The sequence below is a fragment of the Pelodiscus sinensis genome, chromosome 6 (genome assembly GCF_052426305.1).
Source record: "Pelodiscus sinensis isolate ZL-2025 chromosome 6, ASM5242630v1, whole genome shotgun sequence".
Taxonomy (NCBI): domain Eukaryota; kingdom Metazoa; phylum Chordata; order Testudines; family Trionychidae; genus Pelodiscus; species Pelodiscus sinensis.
This window is the reverse complement of record NC_143057.1, coordinates 28,546,688-28,573,671: the sequence shown is the minus strand read 5'-3', so window position 1 is coordinate 28,573,671 and position 26,984 is coordinate 28,546,688. Positions and strand designations below refer to the sequence as shown.

Sequence of the window (26,984 nt, the reverse complement as noted above, 5' to 3'; positions counted from 1 at the left end):
GGAAGAAATCTATCATGAGCTTCTTTTTCAGGGCCTCCCTCAAAAAGCTCTTGTTTTTCAAGCCAAGAGGTGAGAGAGGAATGGGAAAATTTACCTTCTTCAGTCTTAGATTTCTTTGTATGAAAACGCCTATTTGTTTAATTTTTTCTGCTATAAAAAATAAGAGGCATTTGTGTTGTGGAGGAAAGGGTCAGATAATTGAAACAAGTGAATGTTTTCATAAAACCTTTGAAATCCTGAACAAGCTCAAATAAAGATCACTTAGTTCTCAGATGAGTCATGTTCTGACCCTTCAGAGTGTTCCCTACGGCATCAGAAGCACTAAGAATGGAGTGTTTGCCTTTTTTTTGGTTAGTTTGTTTGCATGTATGTAGAGGAAGATTGAAGGAATGAATGGAGGGGGATGATACAAAAATAATTTGTCAGATCTGGAGTTCAGCAAGAAGTAGCTCATGTACATGGATGGTGGGAAGAATGTTGATGTAGGGAAAAGGAGGAATTTGAGTTAAGGACCCCAGAACAAATGAAGGATCACAGGCCATGAACCACTGGCTAATGAGAGGTGAGAGCATCCAGTTAAAATTTCAGTATAGAGGACAGGATTCTTGAGTTCCCCAAGAGGATGAGGCAGCAGAGTGGGAGCACATGTTGATTCATCACTGGATCTGGTCCACACAGTTTACTGGCTTCCTCAAGTGAAACGGCTGTCAAAACCAGGCCATCTGCTGTGTTTGATGAAAAGCTCTTGTGGGCTGGCTGAGATGAGGCTCTTGTTTGTCTTAGTTATATCAGCTGATGTGGCTTTTTCCTGCTGCCTCAGTGGAATTGGAACCACATTGCTAACTTGAAGCTATAGCTTTTGCCGGCCCCCTTGTTTGTGGATCTTTACTTTGCTGCTTGTGTTAGCCCAGAAGTGAATGCAGGGATATGGCATTGGAAGCATACAAAGAGTAAAGTGACCTCTCAAAGCATGTCTGAAGCAGATGGTATGTATTGGAAGCAGCCTGGTTTTAGGGGCTGAGGCACACTTTTGGACTTCAGAGATGCACCTAAGGGGCTAAGGAGACTCTCTAAAAATAGCATCAATTTAAGGATGTTAAATATCGGTTAATTTACTAGTCGAGTAGTTGATGGAATTTTCATCGACTAGTCGATAGGCACTTGTGCTTTCCTCCTTTGAAATGTACAAGAGCCCCTGCTGGAACTCCGCATGCAGCCTGGGGCCAGTAGGAAGTCCCACTGACTCCGGGCTGCATGCGGGTGTGCCAGCTTTGAAATGCACAAGAGTCCCCAGCGGCGTTTCAAAGCGGCAGCACCGCATAGCTAATCATGGGCTCAGCTGTGTGGCACTGCTGCTTTGAAGTACCCTTCTTCCCCCGCCACCCACTTTGCTGCCTCTGATAGCTGTGGCAAGTGGGGGTGGGAATTGACTAGTAGACTTGACCAACCGATAAGCATTTGTTTATTGGATAGTTGACTAGTCCTTATCATCCTTACTGTAATTAGTACATTTAGCAAAATCTTTTCATCATTGCCCACTACAAAAATTCACTTTTCTCATGCTGAGATAAGAGTCAGTCAGGTTTATCTTGGGGATGCAGAACAGTTGTGGGCCTTAGCAAATAGAGGCATATAAAGCAATGGCTGCTACTGTATGGAAAACTGGACCTGCCTCTGATAGTAGAAGAGAGGAAGGAAAACTGACTGTTGCATTGCTGGACATACCCAAAGTATGAGAAATATAAGTTAGAGGCAGAAGTAGGGACGTTAGATGTCTATTCAATTATATGACAACTAACCACATGAAATCTTAGTGGTTACATAACTATTTGATAGTCTCTGGGGGCGGGGCCAGCAGCCAGTGTGCTCCCAGCCCCACTTCCAGGAAGCCTCCTGCCACCCACACTGCTGGCGAGCCGGTCCGTGAGGTGCAGTCAGTTTAAAACCATCTCCCCTTGCCAATCGGCTGCCTGTTGCCCCATGCTGCTGCCTCTGATACAGAGGCAAAATACGGAAAAATACGGTATCTCTGTGTGCTGCTCAGCCTCACCTTCATAGATGGCTGACTTCTTGTAATCATTGCAACAGAAATTAATCTTCAGGAAGGATTGAAGGGAGACCTTCAGTAGCTTTACACATTAATTATGTGTATTATGTTCTCATTCTTTTATTAATGGTAGTAGGAGTGGGAGTCTAAGGACCCCTTACCTGTTTAACTTACTTTGAAATTGAACTGCTACCATTTCCCCCTCTTTTCCTATGGAAGAGATGCTGACAGGCTTGGTTTTCTGTTTCCTTACTCTCAAAGAGATACGTTGTTTTGTCAGTCATTCTTTGCCTCTCTTTTATCTTTCCTCCTTACTTAGACTGGCAAACTCCTGAAGTGATCTCTGGTCCATAGACTTGATGAATGAGGGTTTTGTGATCTTATTTTCCCTTTTTAAAAAAGTACCCATATGATAACAATTACTGACAACTGCATGAAGCCACCACAGGGAGAACAGCATGATTGCAGATAAATGAAATGGGACACACATTTCCATTTAATACCTTACAAGCCAGTGATATAAAATGTTTCAAAATATACAAAAGTATTCTAGTATACATTACATTTTCAGCCAGTGTTAATCTTTATTCAGTAAATTTAGCATTTGTTTATTGTAATGATATGTTAACGGTTGCTTATGGTTGTGTTTCTTTTAAAGACAAACTTAAATAATGCATTTTAACTTTTAGTTCCTAAACTGAATTGGTGAAAAGTTATGAAGAAAAGGTGTGCATGTGTTTTTTTTAATATGCTTTTGTCCCAATACTGGGTCATTTTCCACATCGCTTTCTGAAGTACAGTGAGAGATTGTCTCAACTCTTAGATCTAGCAAAATAAGTAATGTCAAAAACTATTTTTTGAACATAGATCAGAGGTTCTTTACATGCCTTAGGCGAAAATGTATCTAACCAAGTGAATATCTTACACCATTAGCAAAAGAATGTTCTTGCTTATCACATTAGTTTTGTTCCGTTTCCAACTAAACTGAATGTGGTTTCTTCCTTTCAGTTAGCAGAAATTGAAAGAAAGAAAACATGTAAGAGTTGGCGTCATCCCCTAAGTAAACCCCCGGCCAGATCTCCTATGACACTGGTTAAACAGCAGGCTGTAAGTGACGAAGGTGAGCATGCTTTTAATGTGTTTTTCTAATTATATCCATCTGTCTGTCTTTATAAGCCTGTATACATATATGTACTCACTATAACAAAAGTACTGAAGATGAAAGAGCATTTTGCCTGTCAGAAATTTTGTAAAGCTGCAGAATAATTCCATTGAAAAGCTTTCAATGGAAGCTTTCAGCATCCATGCTGAATTCATGAGTTCTTACATTTTCCCCACTTTCACTTAAATTCTCCTAATCATATTAGAACTGTCTCGTAAGAAGCTCAGAACAGTATGAAGTCGTTTAAAGTGCTTCATGTGGGATGAAGACGCTTTCTGTAGTCAGATCTCCTTTGTTGGATTTCTCAGCAATTGGCTTTAGCAGCAACTTTACATCTGATGTAGGAAGGCAAGTATAGCTGTGAAATGCCATTTCTAGATCTTCAGAACATCAATCCTGCTTGTAGACTATATACCTCATTGGATTTAAAACTTTTTTTTGCCATTGTTTCATAGACATCCAGTTGGAGGCTTGAAAAGTGGTTTTCATAAAAGTCTTGATTTCTGAAAGAGACCACAGATGTTCCAAAACCAGAAAGGTTACCAGCAGTCTTTCCCCACAATTAGTTACAAATAGGAAGGAAAAGAAGTAAATACATTGGTGTCTCTCTCTGGGTTAGACATTTTACTGTGTCTATTGGAAATGGGGAGCTTACTGAGCATATCCCATATATATCCCTCATTTATACCATTCCTATAGTTATGCCAATAAGTTTCTGTATCAAGCAACTTCACGGTTCTAAAAATTAGGGATCAGATGGTTCTCAGCAGAGCTCGAGAAAGCTGGCAGAAATGTGGGCAAACAAAAAGCCAACATAGCAGTTAATGTTATTTAAAGCTACCCAGGACTGTCCTCTCTATCCTCATTTCTGGCACAATTCCTACTTGGGGGAGAGGGAATTAGAAGCAGCACTCAGGTAGCTTTCTCCTTTGCTTTGGCAGTGGACAAAGAAAATGCTTTCAGGGCAAAGAATCTGACTCCTAAATTTACATTTAGGCAGTTAAATAATTTTCAAAAACACAAAGCAGCTCCCATTGACTTCCAGGAGTGCTGCTAGGTACTCAGCACTTCTGAAACTCAAGTCCAATGGCTTAGGTGCCTAAATAAGGAGCTAAATTTTGTGTACCAGTCATTCCACAATATTAAAACTGTGCATCTGAAAGTGAGATACCACCATAGATTGGACAGTTTTAAAAAATTGGATCCAAATACAATAGTGCTTCTCCTATAATATTTCAGTCTGATTATGGTTATGAAAATATATAGTAAGGTCAAAACAACATAACATAGCCATTAGCCTATTCAGTATGCTTGCTTCACTCATGTATAAAATGCTCTTCCTTTCTTTAACTTATAAGCAATGGAGTGTGTGTATTAAACAACGCTCACTCCCACTGCAAACTTCCAAACTCCACCATCTAAAGGCAGTGCTTTTTCTTAATTCCTCATCTGCTCTTTCCCTTTCTCAATGCCTGCAAACTGTAGCATACATTTCACTTTGGTAGCTTTAGCCTTGTGGCATATTCAAATTCATGTTTTCATTTCAGATCATCAAGAAGCATTTTTCATCCTTTCAGGAGATGTAACTTATGTAATTAAGGAGCAGTTTAGATTTGGAACTCTTGACCTTCATTTTAAAAATTCTAAAATAAGGAGGAAAAGTTTGCTGTCCTGTTTAAACAGAGAATAAGGGCCTTTCTTTTTATCTCATCGTCATTTTAAGTTTTATTGTGTTATTTAAAAAAAGATTAATATTTATGTTAATGACATAAGTTACAAAGGAAATATAATCATCTTCTGTCACATATTTGTTAAGCAGTGCTAAAAGAAGTCTTTTCCCCTCCAGCTACTATAGATTCATCCATACATGGTTTCTGTAGCTAACTTGATGGTACTTTGGATTTGAATGACTTACCAGACATTTCTTATCAAAGTCTCATTTGTAGCCTCCTCCTTACGTTTTCAAGGTTAACATACAAACATGCTAATAAGGCGTACCACAGTTGTTGAAAGCAGTTTTTATTTCAGGTTTGCAAGCACATTCAAATTCCTTTTATATGTATTTCCAATCATTCATATTAGGAGAAAATACTTGAGAAAAAGTGCACAGCAATTCTGTTGGGTTGTTTGGTTGTATTTTGGTAGATAGGAATATGGAACTTTATATTGTCTTTTAACATATAATAGTTGTTTTTAAACAGCATATTTTGATGCTAGACTTGAAAAAAAAGCTAATTAAGGAAGATTGAAAGCAGTCATGTATTTTAAGCAGTTTAATTAGCATAGTTAAATTAACATAAGCCATTATTTTTAAGTCATTTTTAAGACTAAGTCATTCACCTCCATTACAATGATAATTTTGGGGACAATAACAAACAGAAATGACAAACTCACATTAGAAACTGATACTTACAACTCCAATGAAATTAGTGTGGGTGCTGAACAAGTTTAAAATATAAGGTCTCCAGCAATGACAGTGGCTTATTAAATGATGCTCAGGCCTGCCACTGATGGTGCGAGGATGTAAAGGGGTCGGTTGCCCCCGGGGCCCAGCAATTCAAAGGTGGCAGTGGCCAGAGCCTCGTGCCATGTGTGACATGTTCTGTGTGGCATGCTCTAGGCAGCACTGAAGGTCAGCTGTCCTCCACACTGCCACTTCCAGGAGCAAGGAGGTGTCCCCTGCCTCCACCACATCTTGCCAGGGGCCCGTGGAGGCTCTGCTGCTGATGCTACACTTTTTTTTCTTTTTTTTAGTTTATGAAAAGTTACTACTCTCAAGTCTAGTTTTCTAAGTGTAAATCCAGCAAAACCATGAATTGCTATGTTTAAATTCATGTCTACAAAACACACTTTGTAAAGGAATGCAGAAAGTTGGACCGCTGACAGTGTAACTTGCACAGCCTTTGTCTATGACTAGTGGAAGGCCTACCTCCAGACATAAGCCTCAACCTTACTGGAAGCTTAAAAAGCCCTCTGCAACTATTTTTGTTTTGTTGGATAACATAAATTTAACAGGTCTGTCATGTCCCTTCCAGTGTTATGCTTTCAGTCAGCCTCAGCTAAGTGTTACTGAATTGCATGTGGTAATTATAATTGTTTCCCTTTCCATAAGTTTCCCACCTCGTTTTAAGCCTAACAGCTCTCATTTGTTTCTTCTTCCTTTTAGGTCTGAAAATGTCTGAACAGATCTCTAATTTTTTATCTGGGTCTCAATTCACCAAATGCAGTATTTCAATTAGCTGTTAAGCATCTTTCTTAACATTAGTGACAGCTTAGACATATGACCCATATCTTTGTAATGTTTGCATGCCTTGAGGGGCCAGATTGAGTGGATTTCAGACAGTGTTACAGTAATTTACACAAAAATGTCTTTATTAATTTTATAATTCACCTGTAAAGTAATTAACGATTTAAATATATGGTGGACTGGAGTGAAGTTGCTCTTATTTATATTAGCAAATATAGTTTTTGTGGTAGATGAAAGCTCTGTAACCTTGGCTAGAGCTGAAATAAAGTATCAGAAATGAGGATCTCCACCTCAGCATGGATTAGTCCTGCCATAAGCTGGCCAGATGGAACAAACCTGGCAGTGAGTCTCAAGGATTCTGTTGTCTCCATGATGTCTTTTGCAGCAGGCTGTCAGCCTTCTGACATTCCCATTTCCATTGTCACAGACGCAGCAGCCTAACAGCAGGTCATGTATCTCACATGGCTTTTAGCTCCTGTCCCATGTCTCCCTTGCACAAGAAAATTATCCTTATGGTCACATAATTTGTCTGTGTCTGTGTATTTGGGGGCAGTGAATTGGTACCTGCCAGCTACCAGGCACAGGCAGTCCCCTTGTTGTGATTAGGGTTAAACGGTCAGTGGAAATGGTAGGTATTGCTAACAGTCCCCACACCCTCCTCTCTCTAGATTGTGGTGATCTTTTATGCTAGGTTCCCAGGCTTGGCCAAGATAGAGTGTTTTACTTTGGTACTGCTCTCGTTTCTCACTGCTCCATCCAATTGTCTGGTTTACTGAGATTGTCCTTTTCACTCTCACTTCTCATCATGCATCAGTTAAACTTCAGCAGCCATCCAGTTCCTAGACCCTGTAGGCAGCACTGCAAAACCGAGATGATACACTTTGTTGGGCAGAGCATGCAGATAGGATGGAGAATGAATAAGTTGCTGAAGGGAAGATAAATGCTTTTCCATTTAGCAAAATGAGTCCTCATCAAGAAGCAGCTGGGTAGGGGACCTGAATAACAGACACAAAGGCAATGCCAGTTTTAAATTTGTTTAGTGGGATTACAAGATCTCTGTGCAAGGATGCCAGTTTCTTCAGTGGCTGCTTCCTGTCAGGAGGCTCCAGCTGCATACTATTCTTCACCTCTTGCTGCTTCTCACCCCACTTACCTGGTCCTTCACTTTCGTTCAGTCCTGCTTGTGGTATGGGGGACACTGTACATGGTCCTCACAACAGGAACACAGCTTGTCTTCTCGTCTCTCTGTGAATCCACTCAGCAGTGTTCTTTTTTTCTTCCTAACACAACACTGGAGAGCAATGGTTAGGTGAGCATCAACGGAGCATCTGTTTGTTAACCAGAACAAGAAAGCCAACAGCTGGGCAGAGGTATTTCTGAACACATACTTGATACCAATTGTCTAATCTCAAAGATGGTCAATAGCAAGTGTTACTATGTGCAAAACATTTCACACTCTGGAGCCTCTCTGTTGGGTTGTACATCTATCCAATAGAGATGTTTAAGAACCAGGATTAGTTTGGCTTGTGTCATATAAGAGAGCTACCCCAAGAAAGATAGCTTCTGTTCCAGCATCTGATGATCGTGTTTTGTTTACTATCCAAAAAGCTGCTGCAGCCCTGCTGGTAGTGTTAATTCTGTCTCCTCTGATCTATCGAGGCCTTTCTAAAGCCATAATTTGCGGTGGTATCTGCATCTTCCTTGACTCTGTTGAATGGGTGTGAACTTGGTCAGGGAATGAGCATCTTCCCAACCTTTTTATTAAATTGTCTTTGTATCCACGTGCATTATAATAGACAATGGCTATCTGAAGTATTCAGCAACTGTTATGTGAGTTCTGAAATAAGGGCTTGGCTTACTCTGAGAACACTTATTTATACTGATTCAGCAGTTCCTCTTGATCTTTGTGGCTGACTGTCCTAATATTTTCTTACACTGTTCTGTCTGGACTCTATTGTTGCCAGAGCATTTCTTATATTTCTAATCTTTTGGGGCTGATCTGTCTGCTGTCTTTTCAGATATTCAGGGAGATGGGGTTTTTTTTTGGCAAGAAAATGTTAGTATAACAGGAGTATTCTTATAATTACATCATTAGTATAACTGAAGGATGGGCACTTCACAACCTGTTAATATCTCTGGTCTGAGACCCAACTGTCACAGTCTATCTCTAGTTTTTCTGGGTATATTCCTTGGAGTTGCATAAATTTCCAGTTTGTTTAATTTTTGAGAGGCTCTTTGAGACTGATGAATGATCGTCTGCATGGGTCATGAGAATTTTAGCTTCCCAGTGGATTATGATGCATGGAATTCAGTTTTTTCTCCATTAGCAGCAACCTAAAATTAATTAAAGTTTAAAATCATGTGAGGGATATATGCAAGCTCTAGCATACTTGGTGATGTGCTTCTTTCAAGTGGTGTCAGAAATACAAAATAGAGGAAGCTAAATGGTGTACTAAATTAATGAACTGGCCCTTTTCTGTAAACTTTTAAGTGACGTTAGTGCTCATAGAAGGAGCTGGGTTGAGAGCCCTAGAGAATGAAATCTTTGCTACAAGCTAGTATTAGCAGTTCAACATTATTCTGAAGATAACACCTTTTGGGTGAGAAGAGAGTTTAGTCTCTCCAATTCAGTCCTTGTCCTCTGTGTTAATACTGTTCATTAGGGTGCCAGATATGATTAAGAATTTGTGATTTGGACACCATTCCACTTGAAAATGGATTGGTTAATTTACTTCACATATGAATTTACCATTTTCCTTTGGAGTCCTGCCTAGATTCAAATTCTATGTTTGATCACGGTAATTTTAGTCCCTAGGAGATGTGTATCCTCATAATCAAATCAGTACTAGTTTTGGCAAAAGTCTGCATGATTTGGCAGTCTTTGTTCAGCATTTGGGTGGTATTGCCAATATGGAGGAGGACCAGAATATCACACAAGCAAGACTGGGATGAAATTGGAAACTGGAATAATAGAAATGGATGAAATTTAATAGTGCAAAGTGGAAGATCGTACATTTAGGGACTAACAAGATTTTTTATTGCAAGCTAGGGACTTACCAGTTGGAAACAATAGAGAAGGAGAAAGACCTGTGTGTATTGGGTGATCACAGGGTGCCTATGAACTACTAATGTTCAGAGGCCATGAAAAAAGGCTAATGCACTATTAGGGGGCATCAGGCAAAGTAGTTATCAGAGTGATAAATACCAGTAAAAGGGGGAGGAGTTATTTAAGTTAAGCGCCAATGTTGACACACGAACAGATAGGTATCAACAGGCCATCAATTAGTTTAGGTTTGAAATTACATGAAGGTTTCTAACTGTCAGAAGAGTGAAGTTCTGGAACAACATTCCAAGGGGAGCAAAAAACTGGCTTCAACACTGAGCTTGCCAAACTTTATGGAATTGATGGTATGATGAGACTGTCTACAGTGGCATTAGCTAATGGCAAATATCTCCAGTGGCTAGGTATGTGATGTTAGGTAAGAGGAGGCTCTGAGTTACTACAGAGAATTCTCTCCCAAGTGTCTTGCTGGTGGGACTTGCCCACATGCTCAGTTCTTTTTCAGATTGCCATATTTGGGGTTGGAAAGGAATTTTCTCTTTGGTCAGCTTGGCAGAGACCTTGTGAGTTTTCTGCCTTCCTCTGTAACCTGCAATATGGGTCACTTAAGGTTTAAACAAACATACATGGATTCCACATAGAGTGGATTCTCTAACTTGAAGTCTTTAAATCATGAAGATCTCAGTAACTCAGCCAAACTTTGTGTCTATTACAGCACTGCATGGGTGAGGTTCTCTATCCTGCAATATACAGAAGGTCAGAATAGAAGATCATGATAGTCTCTTAGGGCCCTAAAAGTCTAGTCTATATGTCTAAGAAGCAGTTCTGAACTGGAATTGCAGGTGTAGTTCTGGTATGAACTGAGAGAGGTATCAGCAGACGTGGGTGTGAAAGCTTGTCTATAGCCGAGCTACATTTTTTTAAAGTTGTCTAGTATTAGTAGTCATTTGCTTCTATAACCTGAGTTCACCTATCATTTTTAAAAGTGCATGCTAGTGGTGTGATCTTAATTTTTTCTGTCTCCAACTAAATTACATACTGAAATAAACCTACTAAGTGGGAAGAGAGGAAAAAATGTTATGTTCACTTTAAGACATCTGTAGAACTTCTTCGATGCTATTGAGATGAGCAGTTTAAGAACCAACAGTTCACTGGGATGATAGGGGGTGGGGGAAGGTATCTTCAAGAGCTAATGGCAAAATTAATACATTATTTAACTTTTGGGCAGATATTAATTGGAATTTTACTTTATGTACTAAGCTGCGTAATGGCTGCAGGAAGACTTCTTCCATCTTCCACTGCAGAATGTCACCTTTTTCATAGGATTCCTTTGTAAGTTGAGTTCTAAATGAGACTTTTCTGTTTTGTTTTTACTAATTCTGGTTTCATTATGACTTGGGGTGAATTCTCCAATAAATTTCCAGCAGGACTAGGGCTGGCTTAGGTATTTTTAAGGGTTCTAGTTTTATAACAATTGTTCTTCATCATTAGTGTCCCTGGAGAATTGTTTGTACACATTTCAATGTAAATCCATTTTTAAAAGAAATTCTGTCTCTGTATGTCTGTCTCTCCCTTATTGTGCATGTAGTGATGGAATTAATGCCTAAAAAAGAATACCAATGAAGAATAGAAGAGACTGGGGAATCAAAACTAGAAAGTGCTGCTCACACTACTAGATTTGAAAAATAAGTGCAGCAGTACAGTATGAACTGCATGTCACAAGTCAAGCATTAATAATTTTGGCATCCTTTTTTTACATTCAATTCAGGCTTATTAGCTTGTGGTAATATACTTTTTATATGGAATGCACTCATATTTCTGCTAATTTAAGCAATAAAAATGCAAATTCAGCAGAAATAGTAAATAGATTAACTATGGATGCTTATTGGTTGGCCCTAGAGGTTGTTTTCCTGAGTTATTTGCGTATAAAGCTTTAGAAACTGTTTTTTGCATAGCACTAAGTGATATCGTAATAATTTACAATATGGGTAAGCACGTTTCTTCTATAATGTTTCTAGCCGTTTCAGTAGCATTCATGAGTCCAAATTCTGTTTGTTGACTTAGTAAGATATGAGAACAGGGAGGGGAAAAAGGCTATTGTGACTAGAAAGAGCAGCTTGGACAAGAGTTTGATTGAATTAAGGTAAATTGCTAGTTTTATAGCTATAGTATTTTTCCTATAATATTGCAATATAAATCCAATCTTTCTTTGCTTTTTGTATTCAGTCACAATAGCACGTGAAATATGCTAAACTGCAGCTGGTATTCAAGAAATAGAATATATTTTCAGTAATATCATAAGCAGGTTAAGCAAGGTGAATGGAAGGTAAAATCACTTGTGAAGATGCAGCTGACCATGAAAACTAAATTGCTGAATTCTAGTTCAGGATCCTTATTCCTTGTTTGGTATATGAAAGTGTCACTTAACTCTGCTCTTTCCTGCATTACTTTGGAGTAGAGGGAAGAATGGGAGCCATTAACCTTATGACATAGCCTAATCTATTTTTGCCAGTATTAGCATTAATATATTTTGTATTAACATATTATATAGCAGAATGGTAGCATGTTGGTTTTAAACAACTGATTGTAGCATTTTGTGTTTGTTGTTTTTTGCTATTCTGTAGTTCACGAGTACTCAGATAGGGTACCTCTACACAGCAGCAGATGAAATAACACAATGCGTGTCAATACTATAAGCCTTTATTCTGAAATAATGTCGAGCTGGAGAACTTCTTACTCTGACTCGTGGTAACCCTCATTTCAGTAGGGAAGTCGAAGGAAAAATGTTCTTTCTTTGACTTCTTGCTGTGTAGGCAGCACCAAAAGCCAAGTTAAGCAATTTTTTACGTAAGCTACGCAATTGACGTAGCTGAAGTTGTGTAGCTTAATTCGACTTTATCCCTGCAGTGTAGATATACCCATAGAGGGCAGGTATTTTCCAAACTTCTTTGTGCAGCGTTTGAAGTGCATTTTAGCACCACAGCTCTAGCTATGTATCTCTGAGCTCTAAATGTACAAGTATAGCTAGATATCATTAAGCTAGGAGGAAAATGTACTGTCCGTTCATATGTTGTTAAATGTTATTGAAAGTTTTAAATATATTTTAAAGGACTTCTAAAGCCCTTAAATAGCACATTTCTTCATGTGAACTCAAAGCACTTTATACACAGTTGAATAAAAATCAGCTGATTTGGAATACTGAGGCAGAGAGAGCTCAAAGCTAAGCTTTTCCAAAATTTGATCCATTTTGGACACCTAGAAACTGATTTTCAGAGACAAGACCTGATAATTCTGACTAAAGTCATTTGGGAGGTGTGGGGGCTCAAAACAGTTCTAAGGTAGAATTAAGTGATGCCCTATCCACTGGATCATGCTTAAGGCTACACTTTATTCATGGGTATTTGTAGTAAAAGTCATGGATAGGTCCTGGGCAATAACCAAAAATTCACAGACCATCACCGATACTATAAATACCCTGGCTAAATCTTAGATGGGGGACTTCTGGGTGTTTGCTGCTCTGAGGGGCTTCTGAAGAACCGCTGCTTTGGGGGGCCTCAAAAGATAGGCCTGCCCTAGCGACTGCTTAGGTGGTGAGGCAAGGCTGCCTTAACAGTGGCAGTTCTGGCTGGCTGTGGAGTCCTCCACATTGACTGCTGGAGAAGTCACAGAGGTTGCGGAAATTCGCGGAATCTATGGATATCACGATCTCCGTGACTGACATGCAGCCTTAATCATCCTAGCTTTTTTTGTTCATTAAAGTTCATTAACTTCTAATAAAATCTGTTTTGTTGCAATTTTCATAGATCCTTTGAAAACATGTATAGAGAAGATATATTTTGTCTAACAAAACAATAATATAGAACCATAGTATAGATATAGTTGTGCAAATTCCCTATGATTAAAAGTAATCCAGAATGAAAATGGCATTCCTATTTTATTAGCCCTACTTCTCAGCAGCTTTCCCATGAGTAGCTACAGATTCTCTGAGCAAATTGAATATGAAGTTTGCCAAGGAGACAGATGTTTCTTCTGTAAGATTATCTTCCATAGACTAGCTTCTGGTTTTGTAATTACAGTCTGAAGAGAAAATGGAAAAGTATAACTTATTTTTATGAAGGATTAGTTCACCAGAGTATGGGTACACAATATCTCACAGTAGATGATAGTTACAAAGTATCCTAGCAATTACTGTTTTTAAATTAAAGAATGAGTTTGTTGAATTATTATTATCTTTGTCTGCCAAAATCTGTAACCGCAATACAGACCATCTGCACTGTAAGACACTGAATTATAACATGGATGTTATTGTACTAAAATGCTTAGTTATCTGAGAATCGCTCTGTTTGTGATGCCATTTCTCTGATAATGCACAAAAGGTTAGACTCCAAACACTGATCCCTAAAAAGTATTGAGTGCAGTTGCTTTTGAATATTTGTACAGTATTAATGAGCCATTTAGGAGATTCGGGACTATTGATCTGCACAGGGGATTTAGAACATGAAACTTTTGAGTTACAACCTCCAACTCATCCCTTGACTTATCACATGAATTTTGGCAAGCCACTTGAATTTCTCTGTTTTCCCATCTCTACAATGATGATATTTAGTTACCCAAGACCCTGATTCAGCAAAGCACTTAAGCACATTATTATCTGTAAGTCTATGAGTACTGCCAACCCTTACAATTGAATATATACTTTGCCTGACATTGGTTATGTAGAGATTTATTTACTTAGAGAAGATTTGCTTCTGTGGTTCAGATGCTTTGTGCTGGTCTAGAGATGGAAAGCAGCCATTCAGTTTCCTAGGCTTAGAACTGGTTTGCATCAAAGGAATGGCACAAAGCAGCTGCCGTGTGCTGGTGAATTTCATCGGTAGTGTTTTTAAAGCAATTAAAAATCTAAAATTATGCTATATAAATCTTTATTTTATTGGGTAATACATTAGATGGATCGTAAGAATGCATTTTAATTTCTAGAGTAAATAGGATATATCTTGTAACAGGAAAGCCCATCATATCTCAGAGTTCCTTTTTATTGCTAGGTGAGAAATGATATGAGTTGACAAGATTTCACTGTTTTTTACTTTTGCTAAGCCTCCAAGTGTGCATTTGTGGTCAGAGTTTGGACTGTCTTCGTAGAGTGGCTTAGAAAATCATAATACAATAAACTTCAGATAATCCGGCACCTTTAGGACCCAGGGGGTGCCAGATTATCAGATATGCCGGACTGTCAGAAGGGGGGGGGGCTATGAGGGGTCTGGGGTGGGGTGGGGGGATGCTACCCCAGACCCCCTCATAGCCTTCCCTTCTGATAGTCCGTCTCTGCCCCAGGAGTCCTCGATTCAGCCACTGCTGGTCAGTTTCAGCAGCGGCTGAATCGGGGGTGCCTGCAGCAGAGCAGCTGGGCTGCTGCTGGGTTGGTCCGGTAGCGCTGACCCTTGGCGCCGCGAGACCAACCCGTCAGCACCCCAGCTGCTCTTGGGGACACCTGGGGCAGAGCAGCTGTGGTGCTGACGGGTTGGTCCCGCAGCGCCGCTCCTCGGCGCTACTGGACCAACCCAGCAGCACCCCAGCTGCTCTGCCCCAGGTGTCCCCAAGTCAGCCACTGCTGATACTGATCAGCGGCTGACTCCAGGAATCCAGAGGCAGATCTGCTCTGCCCCGGGCTTTCTGGAATTAGCCCTGGTCAGTTTCAGCAGCGGCTGAATCAGGACGCCTGGGACAGAGCAGCTGGGACGCTGCTGGGTTGGTCCGGTAGCGCCAAACCTCGGCGCTGCGGGGACCAACCCAGCAGCACCCCAGCTGCTCTGTCCCAGGTGTACCCAAGTCAGCTGCTGCTGAAACTGACCAGCAGCTGATTCCAGGAAGCTGGGGCAGAGCAGCTCTGTCTCGGGCTTCCTGGAGTCAGCCGCTGGTCAATTTCAGCAGCGGCTGAATCCGGGACAGCTGGGGTGCTGCTGGGTTGGTCCCGCAGCCCCGAGGGGCAGCACTCCTGGACCTACCTGGCAGCACTCCAGCTGTTCTGCCCCCTGCTTCCTGGATTCAGCGCTGGTCAGTTTTAGCAGCGGCTGAATCGGGGAAGCTGGGGGCAGAGCAGCTCCAATGGTCCGGCTGCCCGGAGCACTTCCGGGTTCCTGATGGTGCAGGACCATCAGGAGTGCCGGACCATCGGAGTTTTACTGTAATTACAATGTTCATTAATGTATAACATTTCCTTGAAAGCAGAAAGATGTTTGAACCCTCCTCTCCCCATATAAATAATCTAAAAATATTTTACCTGCTAAGTTTACACTAAAAATATAAACCTTCTCCACTGTCTTCAGTTGGGATGGCATTTGGGCTTTATCCATCATGATTGAATTGTGTATGGAGTGTTACTTGGTTTTGTTCCAAGAACTTCAGGTTATCTTAATATTGAGGGGAAAAAATAAGTAAATAAAATCTTGCTTATTCCCTTCTCTATGGAATAGTTCGCATACCTTGCGGAAACATAAGGGGCCTTATTTGCCACCTCCATATACCAATTTTACACCCTGAAATCACATTGGTGTAATGGAATGAGGAGTTAGGCTTCAGACCTATAGTATCTTATTTGTATGTCTGTGTAGTAAATGTACATACAAACATATATTACATATTCAGTATTTTAATAATCCAGTTTCTGCTCCTTTTTACTTATGCAACGCTATTGAAGTAATAGGGTTTACCTTAATGGAAAGCTATTACGTGGCAAGCTACTGAACTACTTTGATTTACTCATGTTTCAAACAGACACGACAGAACTTTTAGTGCATGGTACCAAGGTCCACACAATCAATCAGTGGGCACTATAGATTTATATCCCAGTTTACTGTAGAATATTTCTTTATATAGACAAGTCCTAAGATATTGCAAAGGTCTAACAGTGAGTGGAATTTGGTCATGTGTATGTGTGTATAAAAATAATAAATTAAATTAAATGGATGCCTTCTTAATTTAATTTTTAACTATGAACTAGCTCTTCAAAATAGTACATGTATAGTTACAGTGACTGGAAGCAATTTTATTCCTTGTACATATAAAACTCGTGCTGGCTTTTTTTGGGCATTCAAATATGCAGGATTGGGTCCCAAATCTGTTTCTTTAGCTGGGATTTTGTACATTCATGTTTTGAAACAGAAATATATTTTTTGTAATGAGAGTACTAAGCGCAGTGAAACAGAGGCTTAGATTGTCACCATGCTCTCTTCCTGTTAGATTAGTCTGTAACCTAAGAGGTATGTGTCCTCAGCTTTCTTTCTGCATGTGTAAGAGAGATAGTCCTGAAGCTAAACCACGTATCTGAATAAATGTTAAAATGCTGAAAAAATGTTTTTACTATTGTCTTTGTGTTAAAGGGAAACATTAGTTATTTATTTTAAAATTCATTTAAAAACATTTTGAGAAATGGGTAGAACTGATGTCACATACTTTGTGATACTTAATGTTTATAAATGCACTTACTTAGTTTCCTTTCTAATCTAAAACTAATTTGTTCCAGGAGCTCTTAGGTTTAGCCTTTAATACTCTGATTCAATTTCTCTCTCCTCATGTACAGCATTTGTGATGAGAACTGCGGAACTTAATTTATACTTCAACAATCAGACTTACTCACTAAGTAAATTACATAGACTTTACAGAACTATTATAATGAGATAGTCATAAAATTAACATTTTTTTAAATCTTCTTGCATTATTCACTGAGAAAATGAAGCAATTTCTGAAATCTAGTTTGCAGAAATAGTACAGGAACAGTGAAGTTTCAAAGTCGCAACTTTTTTTTTCTACCTGAATGAATCGATTTTTTTTTTAAAAAATCCCTTTTACGACATTTGAAACTACATATAATGTCTCCCAGGGCTGAGATTATGTTCAAGTACCTGAAAAATAACAGATGCTGCTATGCTCTTCATAGCAGAGAATGGTGCTGTACACAGCCAGAAAACATCAGTGGAACATAACCCCAAGCAGCAAAATCATTGTTGAGATTGGCAAAAGAAAATTGTACTGTACTAGAGTCTATGGCTTTTCACATCTGCTAGGTTAGATCAGCAAGTACTGGCAACAGCCCATTCTGCAAATGGCCCAAATGTTTTCCTCCTTAGAATTTCACTTTGAACAAATTTTGCTTACTAAGTTAAAGTGGATAATAGTGAGTGTTGAAATAAGTTACCACAAACTTTTAAACCAAAAACACTTGTGAAAACAAGTATTGCTTTCATTCATGTATTATTCACTTAGTTATTTGGACTCCAGCACAGTAACTGTTTATATATTGTTTATTTTAAAAGAGGTTTTCCTTTTTCCTGAAAGAAGTCCTGGTCCTTATTTTTCTATTTTGTCTAGGTAGTAAAGAAAAAAAATTCTTCCTCCCTGAGACAAGTAAGATGATAGAGCATCAAGTATGTATTTACAAAAGTCAAAGTTGGTATGTGATTGATTATATTGTATACCTTAATTTATCTGAGATGAGGTTCAGTGTTTGGCTTAAAGAGTGTATTATCTAGCAAATGGAATGGAGTTTCGACTTTGTTATTGCTAGAATGGCATCAGTACTGCCAAGTGTGAACTCTTATACAATAGGATGTATCCTTTGGCAATGTTTATTAGTGTATGTTGTTACTAATTATTTCATGGAGTGTTAATACTTCTCTTTTGGAGGCAAATTTTACATGCCATGTGTTCTTGGGGAAACAATATACTTAATCTTGCCATAACCTGTACCAGTCTCCAGGCATCACAGATAATGAGATGTCACTTATAGTAATATAAGAGTGCCTGAGAATATTGGGAATCTAGTCCTTTGGCTGGCTCGAGGGTTGTAATGAAGGAATTATGAAAAGAATAAAAGATTCATTAATAAAGAAAAATCTCCTTTGATGCCCACGTAATCCAATTAATAAACATTTTGGAAGATGGAGGTCCATTCATTTCACTGTTCTGTGAGGAAATGTTGTGCAATATGCAGCCAGAGATGTAGGTGGAATTACAAAAAGCATACAATGTACTTGTGAAAGCACAAATAAAAAGACCAGCTGCTCAGAGATACAAAATGTACTTCCTGAAGTGCTGAGCTCTTAAGCTCACAAAAAGTAGCATTAGAAAACTGTAGTGGCCAGAAATGGTACTCCATTAATTCTAAGATGATATTAACTTATAATCTAAGCATTTCACAATCATGTTAAATCTGGAACTAATACGGTTAGTATTTATAGTTGGTAGGAACATCTTCTCTACTGTAACTGCATTTCCTTCAGGTGGTGGCATCTTTTATTGGGGCGGCTTTGAACCAACCTATATCAACTTTTAGCTTCTCACTTCAGTTTTCTGTTGCTCCAAGTTCAGTAAAGCTTTGCTTACTGCCACTGGGGGTATGTCTCCATTGTGGGCCAAAATCGATTAAAGAGACACAACTTCAGCCACATTAATTGCGTAGCTGAAGCCAGAATATCTTAATTTAGCTTTTGGCATGGTCTACACTGCAGGAAGTTGTAGGAAGAACACTCTTCCTTTGACTTCCTGTATTCCTCATGAAATCAGGGTTACAGAAGTCAGAGTTAATAAGCCCATTATTTTGAAATTATTTCAAAATAATGGGCTTGCTGCGTAGATGCTCAGTCTGTTATTTCGAAATAATCTGAGTTATTTCAGAATAACTCTTCTATGTAGACACGTCCTGAGAGATTTCAGCACGCTGTTAGGGATCTTCCAATATGTCTTCAGTCTGACACCTGTTGGGGCCAATTTCCAGCCGTTCCTGTCATACTTATCCCTATCCATACTTTGCTGCACATATATCCTTATGTGCTACAGTCAGATTTCAGTGTATAAAGATTTCTGTGAATAACTAGGGGAGCTGGTCTTCATCTGGGGTTCTGGAAACAGTTGAGATTGGGATGTGTCTATTTTTCTAAATGACTGAGAGAAGGAGGTTCACCACCATATTCACCAGCGTGGGATGAAGTTTGTGAATACTCAGAACCTTGAACTCATACTTCAGTTCAAGTTGGTTGAATTTCAAAACTTTGTTGTTCTTCCTTTTCTCCCTGCTTCATTCTCATTTCCTTTTATTAAAACTTGGAGTTCACTTAATAAACCAAACTTTGGAATAGATGCACTGCCTTAATAATATTCCTTACCCGTTTTATAGGGGTGGTCAGAGTTTAATTAATGTTTGTAAAGGATTTTGACTCTATAGGTGTAAGGCTGTCATTTAAATGGCTGCTGTTATTGCACTTGCAAAGCATACAAAGAGAGGTTCTGACTTGATATGAGAGTACTCTGCACCTGCTCCATACAACCATATTTAAATTTATTAAGGATGCTAGTGTCAAACTTTCTGTGTGTGTAGAAATACTGTGATATTTAATTTTCTTCAGTTAATTTCCTGGTTGTCCTTGTTCAGTACTAGCTGACTTCTTTTAGGCCTTGTTGACATGCAAACTTTCACTGGCTTAAAAGGGCTTGTTTTAAAGTAGCTTAGTTAAGTGGGTGCAGGGTTGTGGGTAGACACTTTTTGTTCAGTTTAAGAATGATTTTTTTTAGTTTATCTTAATTTTAAATTGTAACCTTTGAATTAGTAGGGTTTTTTTAACCAATAATGACTAGTTAAGGTACTTAATATTCACTTACCTCAGTTGACCATTCAGAGATTTTTTTAAAAAAAGTTCTTTAGTCAGAATGTGGTTACCTGAATCTCAGAAAACAGTGGTGGGAGTTAAAGTGGAGTGCATACTAGGAAGGAGAAAGAGGTTGCAGGAAGTAAGAGATGAAGGATATAGCAAACTATGTAGAGCTGAGTATAAACACAAATGTTAAGAAATATAAAGATCGGAACTCTCCCTGTTGGTTTTTGGGGGGAGGGAGGTGTCTACACTACACCTCTCTGTCAACAGAGAGATGTAGATTAGGCACGTCGAAATTGCTAATGAAGCAGGGATTTAAATATCCCGTGCCTCGTTAGCATAAAACATGGCTGCCGCTTTTTTTTAAGCCGAGTTTTTTCGGAAAAAAAACACAGCAGTCTAGATGTGGACATGTAAAAAATAAAGCCTTTCAACGGATCCAGTAAACCTCATTTTTTGAGGAATACAGGATCTGTCGAAAAAGCCTTTTTTGAAAGATCTGCGTCTAGACTGCCTTTTTTTTTTAAAAAACTTGGTTTCGAAAAAAGCAGCTGCCATGTTTATGCTAATGAGGCACAGGATAGTTAAATCTCTGCTTCATTAGCAATTTCGATGGGCCTAATCCACAACTCTCTGTCCACAGAGGGATGCAGTCTAGACGTAGCCTGTGGGAAAGTAAGAATTTAACACAGGGAAAGCTCTCTTCTCTACTATGCACTGTGGATATTTTCACTGCACTGCATAATTGTATTGTTATTTTGCAACAAAAATGATTAAAGATATAGAAAGCATGACCTATGAAGAAAGACTGAAAGAACTGGATTGGTTTAGTCTAGAAAAGGGAAAATTGAGGGGGTCCATGATAACAGTTTTTAAGTACCCACAAGGTTGCTACAAGGAGGAGAATGAAAAATAATTCTCTTTAACCTCTCATGATAAGATAGGAAGCAATGGGATTAAATTGCAGCATGGGAAGTTTAGGCTGGATGTTAGGAAAAACCTTCCTCTAAGCACTGGAATAATTTCTCTAGGTAGGTGGTGGAATCTCCATCACTGGAGATTTTTAAGAGTAGGTTAGACAAACACCTGTCGGGATTGTGAGATGGTACTTACTTCCTGCCATGAATGCACAGGACTAGACTTGATGACCTCTTGAGTTTCCTTTTATTTCTATGATACCAGATGATACCAAACTGGGTAGGGTTGCAACTTCTTTGGAGGATAGGGACATAATCCAAAATGACCTTAGCAAGTTAGAGAAATGGTCAGAGGTCAACGGGATGAAGTTTAGTAAAGAGAAATGCAAAGTGCTCCACTTAGGAAGGAACAGTCAGTTCCATACATACAAGATGGGAAGCGACTGTCTAGGAAGGAGCATGGCAGAAAGGGATCTAGGGGTCATAGTGGACCACAAGTTGAATATGAGTCAACAGTGTGATGCTGTTACAAAAAAAGCAAATATGATTCTAGGTTGTATCAACAGGTGTGTTGTAAGCAAAACTCGTGAAGTCATTCTGCTGCTCTACTCTGCACTAGTTAGGCCTCAGCTGGAGTACTGTGTCCAGTTCTGGGCGCCACATTTCAGGAAAGATGTGTAGAAATTGGAAAGGGTACAGAGAAGAGTGACAAGAATGATTAAAGGTCTAGAGAACATGACCTATGAAGCCAGGCTTCATGAACTGGGCTTGTTTAGTTTGGAAAAAAGAAGATTAAGGGGGGACATGATAGCAGTTTTCAAATATCTAAAAGGGTGTCACAAAGAGGAAGGAGAAAATTTGTTGCTCTTGGTTTCTGAGGACAGGACAAGGAGTAATGGGCTTAAAGTGCAGCAAGAGAGGTTTAGATTGGACATTAGGAAAAAATTCCTAACTGTCAGGGTGGTCAAATATTGGAATAAATTGCCAAGGGAGGTGGTGGAATCTCCCTCTCTGGAGATATTTAAGAACAGGTTAGATAGACATCTGCCAGGGATGGTGTAGACGGAGCTTGGTCCTGCCTTGAGGGCGGGGGGCTGGACTCGATGACCTCTCGAGGTCCCTTCCAGTCCTATGATTCTATGATTTTTTTCCACATGCAGAAATTCTTTTGACATTTTTTGCTATTCATTGTTAGTACAGATGGATACTTCAGTATTGTTTGCCTTTATCCCAAGAACACTGTGTTATCAGATGTTTGTTTTCTTTAAGAGCTGCTTGAAACTCACTTAATAGAAGAGGAAGAGCAAGAAACGGAGTCATGGGCCAAGCCTCTTGTCCACCTTTGGCAGAAAAGAGCACATAATTTCGTTGCTGAAAAAGAATATAATGCATCTGTTGCCAAAATGGATCCCCATTGTGCCATTTGCACTCTCCTTTTGCCCTACTACAAGGTAAGCCAGATTGAAATAATTCAGTAGTTATTTGGAAAGGTGTCTTTAATGTATCCCTTATAGCTGTGCATGACAGTAAAATTAAATTATACAAACACTAATCATTGTAGAAGGTTAATTTGTGAATATTCTGTTTAAGACCATAAATAACCACAAAATCACTGGGACTGCCCTATCATGAGCTTCTTTGTGTCTGCTCCCAGCAGGAAGTGTATCCCAGTAGAAAACTAAAAACTGCATCTAGAGTGCACAGGATGTTTGGCATCTCTAAATTTCCTGGGGGAGTTACTGTATAGCACATCTTCTCATTTTAGATCCATTTTTGAACTTACCTGACTAAACTAAATTAAACTATCAAACTACTACAAATACACAAACTAAGTTTGCTCTTTTGATTGCTTAAACACAACCCTAACATGTCTTGACCAGTCTCTTGGGGCATTTCAGTGGTCTACCCAATCTGCTGCACTGCAAACTCAAATCCTTCTCTAAAGTTTAGTTTGACGATCAATAAGAGGCTCAGTTTGCAAATGTTTTTCAAAATATCTGCTCTCACCTCACTTGTCTCAGCTAAGTTGTCAGGTGTCTTAAGCAGATGCTTATTCTTTCATAAGATTGTGCCCTCATCTGTAGTCACTGAGTATGAGCAATGTAGCATATTTTTGGTCACTGTAGCATTGGTCAGATTCTTACTACATCTTTGGTTTTTTTTAAACTATGGAAGAGATCTTGCTACTTTTTCGTAATATTTTGTGGGGTTGTAATTTACTTATCTTTTTTCTCACTATCACAGGCTCTTGAGGCACCCTTCATTTATATCCCATATTTAATAATCAAATATACCTCTTCTAAAGAAGTTCAGTAGGTGACTTTGCACATTGTGGTGGTATAGCTCTGCCTGGAGTAGTGATGATTATGGATATTCTTTTGCATCTATTTCTTTTTCTCAGCCAGTTTTTCAGTATACGTACTTTACATTAAGATTATTCATTGGCTTGAGGATATATGGGACTAGATGTCTTATAATGAAAGGTGTATATTTTAACAAAGTCCAAGAATTCCCTGTTCTTACTGTTGGAATTCCATGCCATTCAGATTTAATATGCCTGAAAACAGTTCCTGATGCCATATCTTTAAGTGTGACTATTTCTGAGAAATTGGTTATAATCAGGTGATCATGTCTTCTCAAGCTGACCATGTCAATTCCAACTTTTTCTGATGGAATTCCAAATAATTATTTTTGCTTGGTTCTCTTTGCTGGGAATTTTTGTATTTTTTTTATATGAACAAAATGATGAGCAGGTGTGGAATGTCATTATTAGTCAGAGTACAATTTCTCTGTGTCTTCTTTTTGATTGGTCATTCCCAGGTACCCTTGATGTATTCATTCCAATGTTTTCCTTATCACTGTTAGAACTAGGATTTGTGTCCTCCTCTTTGAATTCCCTTTTTATCTTCAGGTCTCAGCATGTTCAGTGTTGTCTGAACCTTTGATTCACAGGGCAAGATTCCCTTTGTGGATAGTCTCTTTCCCAACTACGTTGTTTTTGTTGTTTCAGATGGGCGTGTGGCCTTGTTCAGTTTAATGTTATTTGTTCTCATAGTTTCCAGTACTCTCCTCAATTGTTCCTGATGATCAGTGGTAGTGCTGCCTCAAATTGTTAGGTCATCCACGAATACTTTCACACATGCTAGAACGGCTAGCGTCTGGCTCATTGCATGCTGAAATATTTCTGGAGCTGAATATGTTCTGGAAGGCAATCTGAGGAAGCCATATCTGCCAAGATGGTCTGCTTGATGTCAGATCTTGGAGTTCTCAGTGTCCAAAGGGATCTGCCAAAATCCAGTAGTACATTTAATTTGTTGAAGAATTTGGCTCCTACTACCTGACAGCAGTTCTCTTCTTGTGAGCTGGTGGAAGTGTTCTCTCTTCATGGTTTTGTTTAGCTCCTTAGGGTCCAGATACCGTCAGAACCCTCCCCCCCCTTTTTTTTTACAGTTCTCTGCATCATCATAGGAATGCCTTCCTCAGTTTCCCCTGTGAGATTAACCAAGGACTCAGTGCCATGCTCTTTTACCTCAATATACCCTTTCTAGGGGCTGTGTTTTTAAAATACTATTACTGCAAATAGGCTGCAACAAAAACTCCGAAACTTTCATCACTCACTGCTCTCAGTCATTAAGATCCCATTCCATTTTATCTCTTGCATACCGTACGCCAGCACCTTTTGCCACACCTGGACTCTTTGTCAATCGTCTTCTGTCCATCATTGCCAGGACAGCCACCCTGGCCCTTCTTGCTAGTGTGCAACCCTGTTCTTAAATGAGAACCCCAACAGTCTCTGTGCTTGGAGATCATCCTCACCAGGGGAGTACTCCTCATTCTTCCTGCTCCATTTGTCTTCTGACAGCTCTTTTGGGTCCAGCTCTCTAGTATAGAGATATCAGTGGGCCCAGCTGTCAGTAGTGGAGATGTCTGCAGATAATCTCTTCCAATACTCCCCAGCCTTCAGCTTTGGCTTTCAGCTTTTGGCTTTGGCTCTCCAATTTAGAGCCAGCGGGCACCTCCCTCTGCTTCCAGGCCTCTGGTTCTGGCTTGGGGAACTAAGCCAGCAAACTCCTCTTGCTGCTTTTCTTGCCTTTAGCCTTACCCCAGAAAACATCTTCTGCCTTTGGCAGCTCTCCTCTTGTGCAGATTTCCTCCTTTCAAGGCAGCCCTGACTCATCTGATGTTTCTTTGGTCCTTTATGGATCCCAGGTGCTACTCCACTCTCTTTATTGGCCAAATGAAAGCAACTTTTCTGTCTCAAGGGAACTGGCCTGCCTTCATTCACCCTGTGACAGTCCACATTTTAATTAACCAATCTGTCACATTTTCATATGCCTCCTCTTTAAGATCAGCAGTTCCTCTTTGTTTGAAGAATTCATTTTTGCAATTCTCTGCACATTTTAGCATAATGGTGAGATTTATTGTAGTTTCCACATATTTGCCCAAAGGCTCTTGCTGGTTGCCACATCACTGGCTCATTTCTTGCTTTCCATTTTTCTGTCACTGGTCAGTTTAATTTCTGTGACCTTTCCCCTTGTTGGTGTAATTATATTATTGAGTCGTGCTCTATACCTTTCTCTAAGCTTTTTATTTAGTGTCTCTGTTTGTTCTGCTGCTTAATAGATACGTGTTGCCTACCTAGTGTCAGATCCATTTCCCTAACTAACTGTTCACAGACTTTTTTATTACTGAACTCCAGGACAATCTGGTCTTTAATGAGTCTTTTAATATTCCATGCTGAAGAGGACTGACTTTTTCATTTTTAGTCTGTGACAAACTCCTACAATGTTCTTCCTTCATTTTGTGTTCTAATTCTAAATATATCTCTTGCCTAAGTCACATTTTTAGAAACATGGTGTTCGTCGAATGTTTTCATTATTTCTGAACATTTCTTCTCTTTCCCCACCACCATCTGTATGCACTGTATATATCTAGGGCTTTTAGGCCTGCTTGTGTTAATCTTTTGTTCATCCTCCAGTCTCTTTGCCCCAGTGACTTTCAGATGCAGCTCCACTTGCTGCTTTAACTTGTTCCAGGAATATTCAGAGTTTTCCCTGATTCTCAGTGCTGATGAGGGAGTTACGTGTAGTTGTACAGGTTGGACCGCCCTGGTATGGCTCTCTTGGGACCTGACTAAGGAGGGAGTTTGCTAGACCAGAAGAGGTCAGCCCCTTTGCTGACAGACTCCCAGGATCTGTTAGCAGATCACCAGGCTCTCTTATCCCTGGCCACTTGGATCCGGCTCTGTGGCCAGCCCTGGAGCTGCTGGGGTTCTGCTGCTCTCTTCGAAATTTCTCTGGTCCAGGGGCTCTCTGGTCCTACAACATCCATGGTTCTGCCATGGATGTTGCCATACCAGAGTGTCCCGGACCACAGAGGTTCAACCTGTACAGATGGTATAGCAGCCACTGAGTCATCCTGAGTTATGCCATGCCTTCTACTCATGGTACCATGGATTACCCCATTGCCAAGGAGAAAGGTGTCACAATAAACTCTATATTATGAAGAGGCATATGTACACCAGTGAGGGAACAAACCTCTCATTCCTCTGCAGCCCAGAACTTCTGCTTCTACAGTGTGTGGGAAATGCAGCATCCCTATACTTCTTGGTGGACTTACATTACAGCACTATTACAGGCCTCTAACACCACGCCGCCACCTCCACACCGAGTCCACATTTGTTCTTTCACTCTAAATGTTTGCAGTTTGCTCCAATATTAAAGCTGAATCTTCTCCAGCAAACTATTTTTAAAATAACGTGTTTGGGGTGGGACATCTGTAAGGGCAATGCATCTTTCATATTTCAGACAATAACTTTTGCATGGTTTTAATTCTGGATTTGACATCACTGCCTTTCCAAATTAAGTAAAACTGTCTTTAAAGAATGAGGCATTGGGCAGAGGCAAA

General features: G+C 39.6%; 1 protein-coding gene across 4 annotated transcripts in view; it reads left to right on the top strand.

The window, feature by feature from the left end:
• KDM4C (lysine demethylase 4C) overlaps positions 1 to 26,984 on the top strand; it is a 397,703-nt gene that overhangs the window by 234,584 nt on the left and 136,135 nt on the right. For 3 of the 4 annotated variants that reach the window (XM_075931603.2, XM_075931602.2, XM_075931605.2), the window contains exons 12-14: positions 3,056 to 3,167; positions 17,882 to 17,917; positions 22,347 to 22,528. In XM_075931603.2, the coding sequence (XP_075787718.2) occupies positions 3,056 to 3,167; positions 17,882 to 17,917; positions 22,347 to 22,528 (330 nt within the window). The remainder of the gene's footprint in view (positions 1 to 3,055; positions 3,168 to 17,881; positions 17,918 to 22,346; positions 22,529 to 26,984) is intronic. The other variant, XM_075931604.2, reaches the window with a different exon arrangement.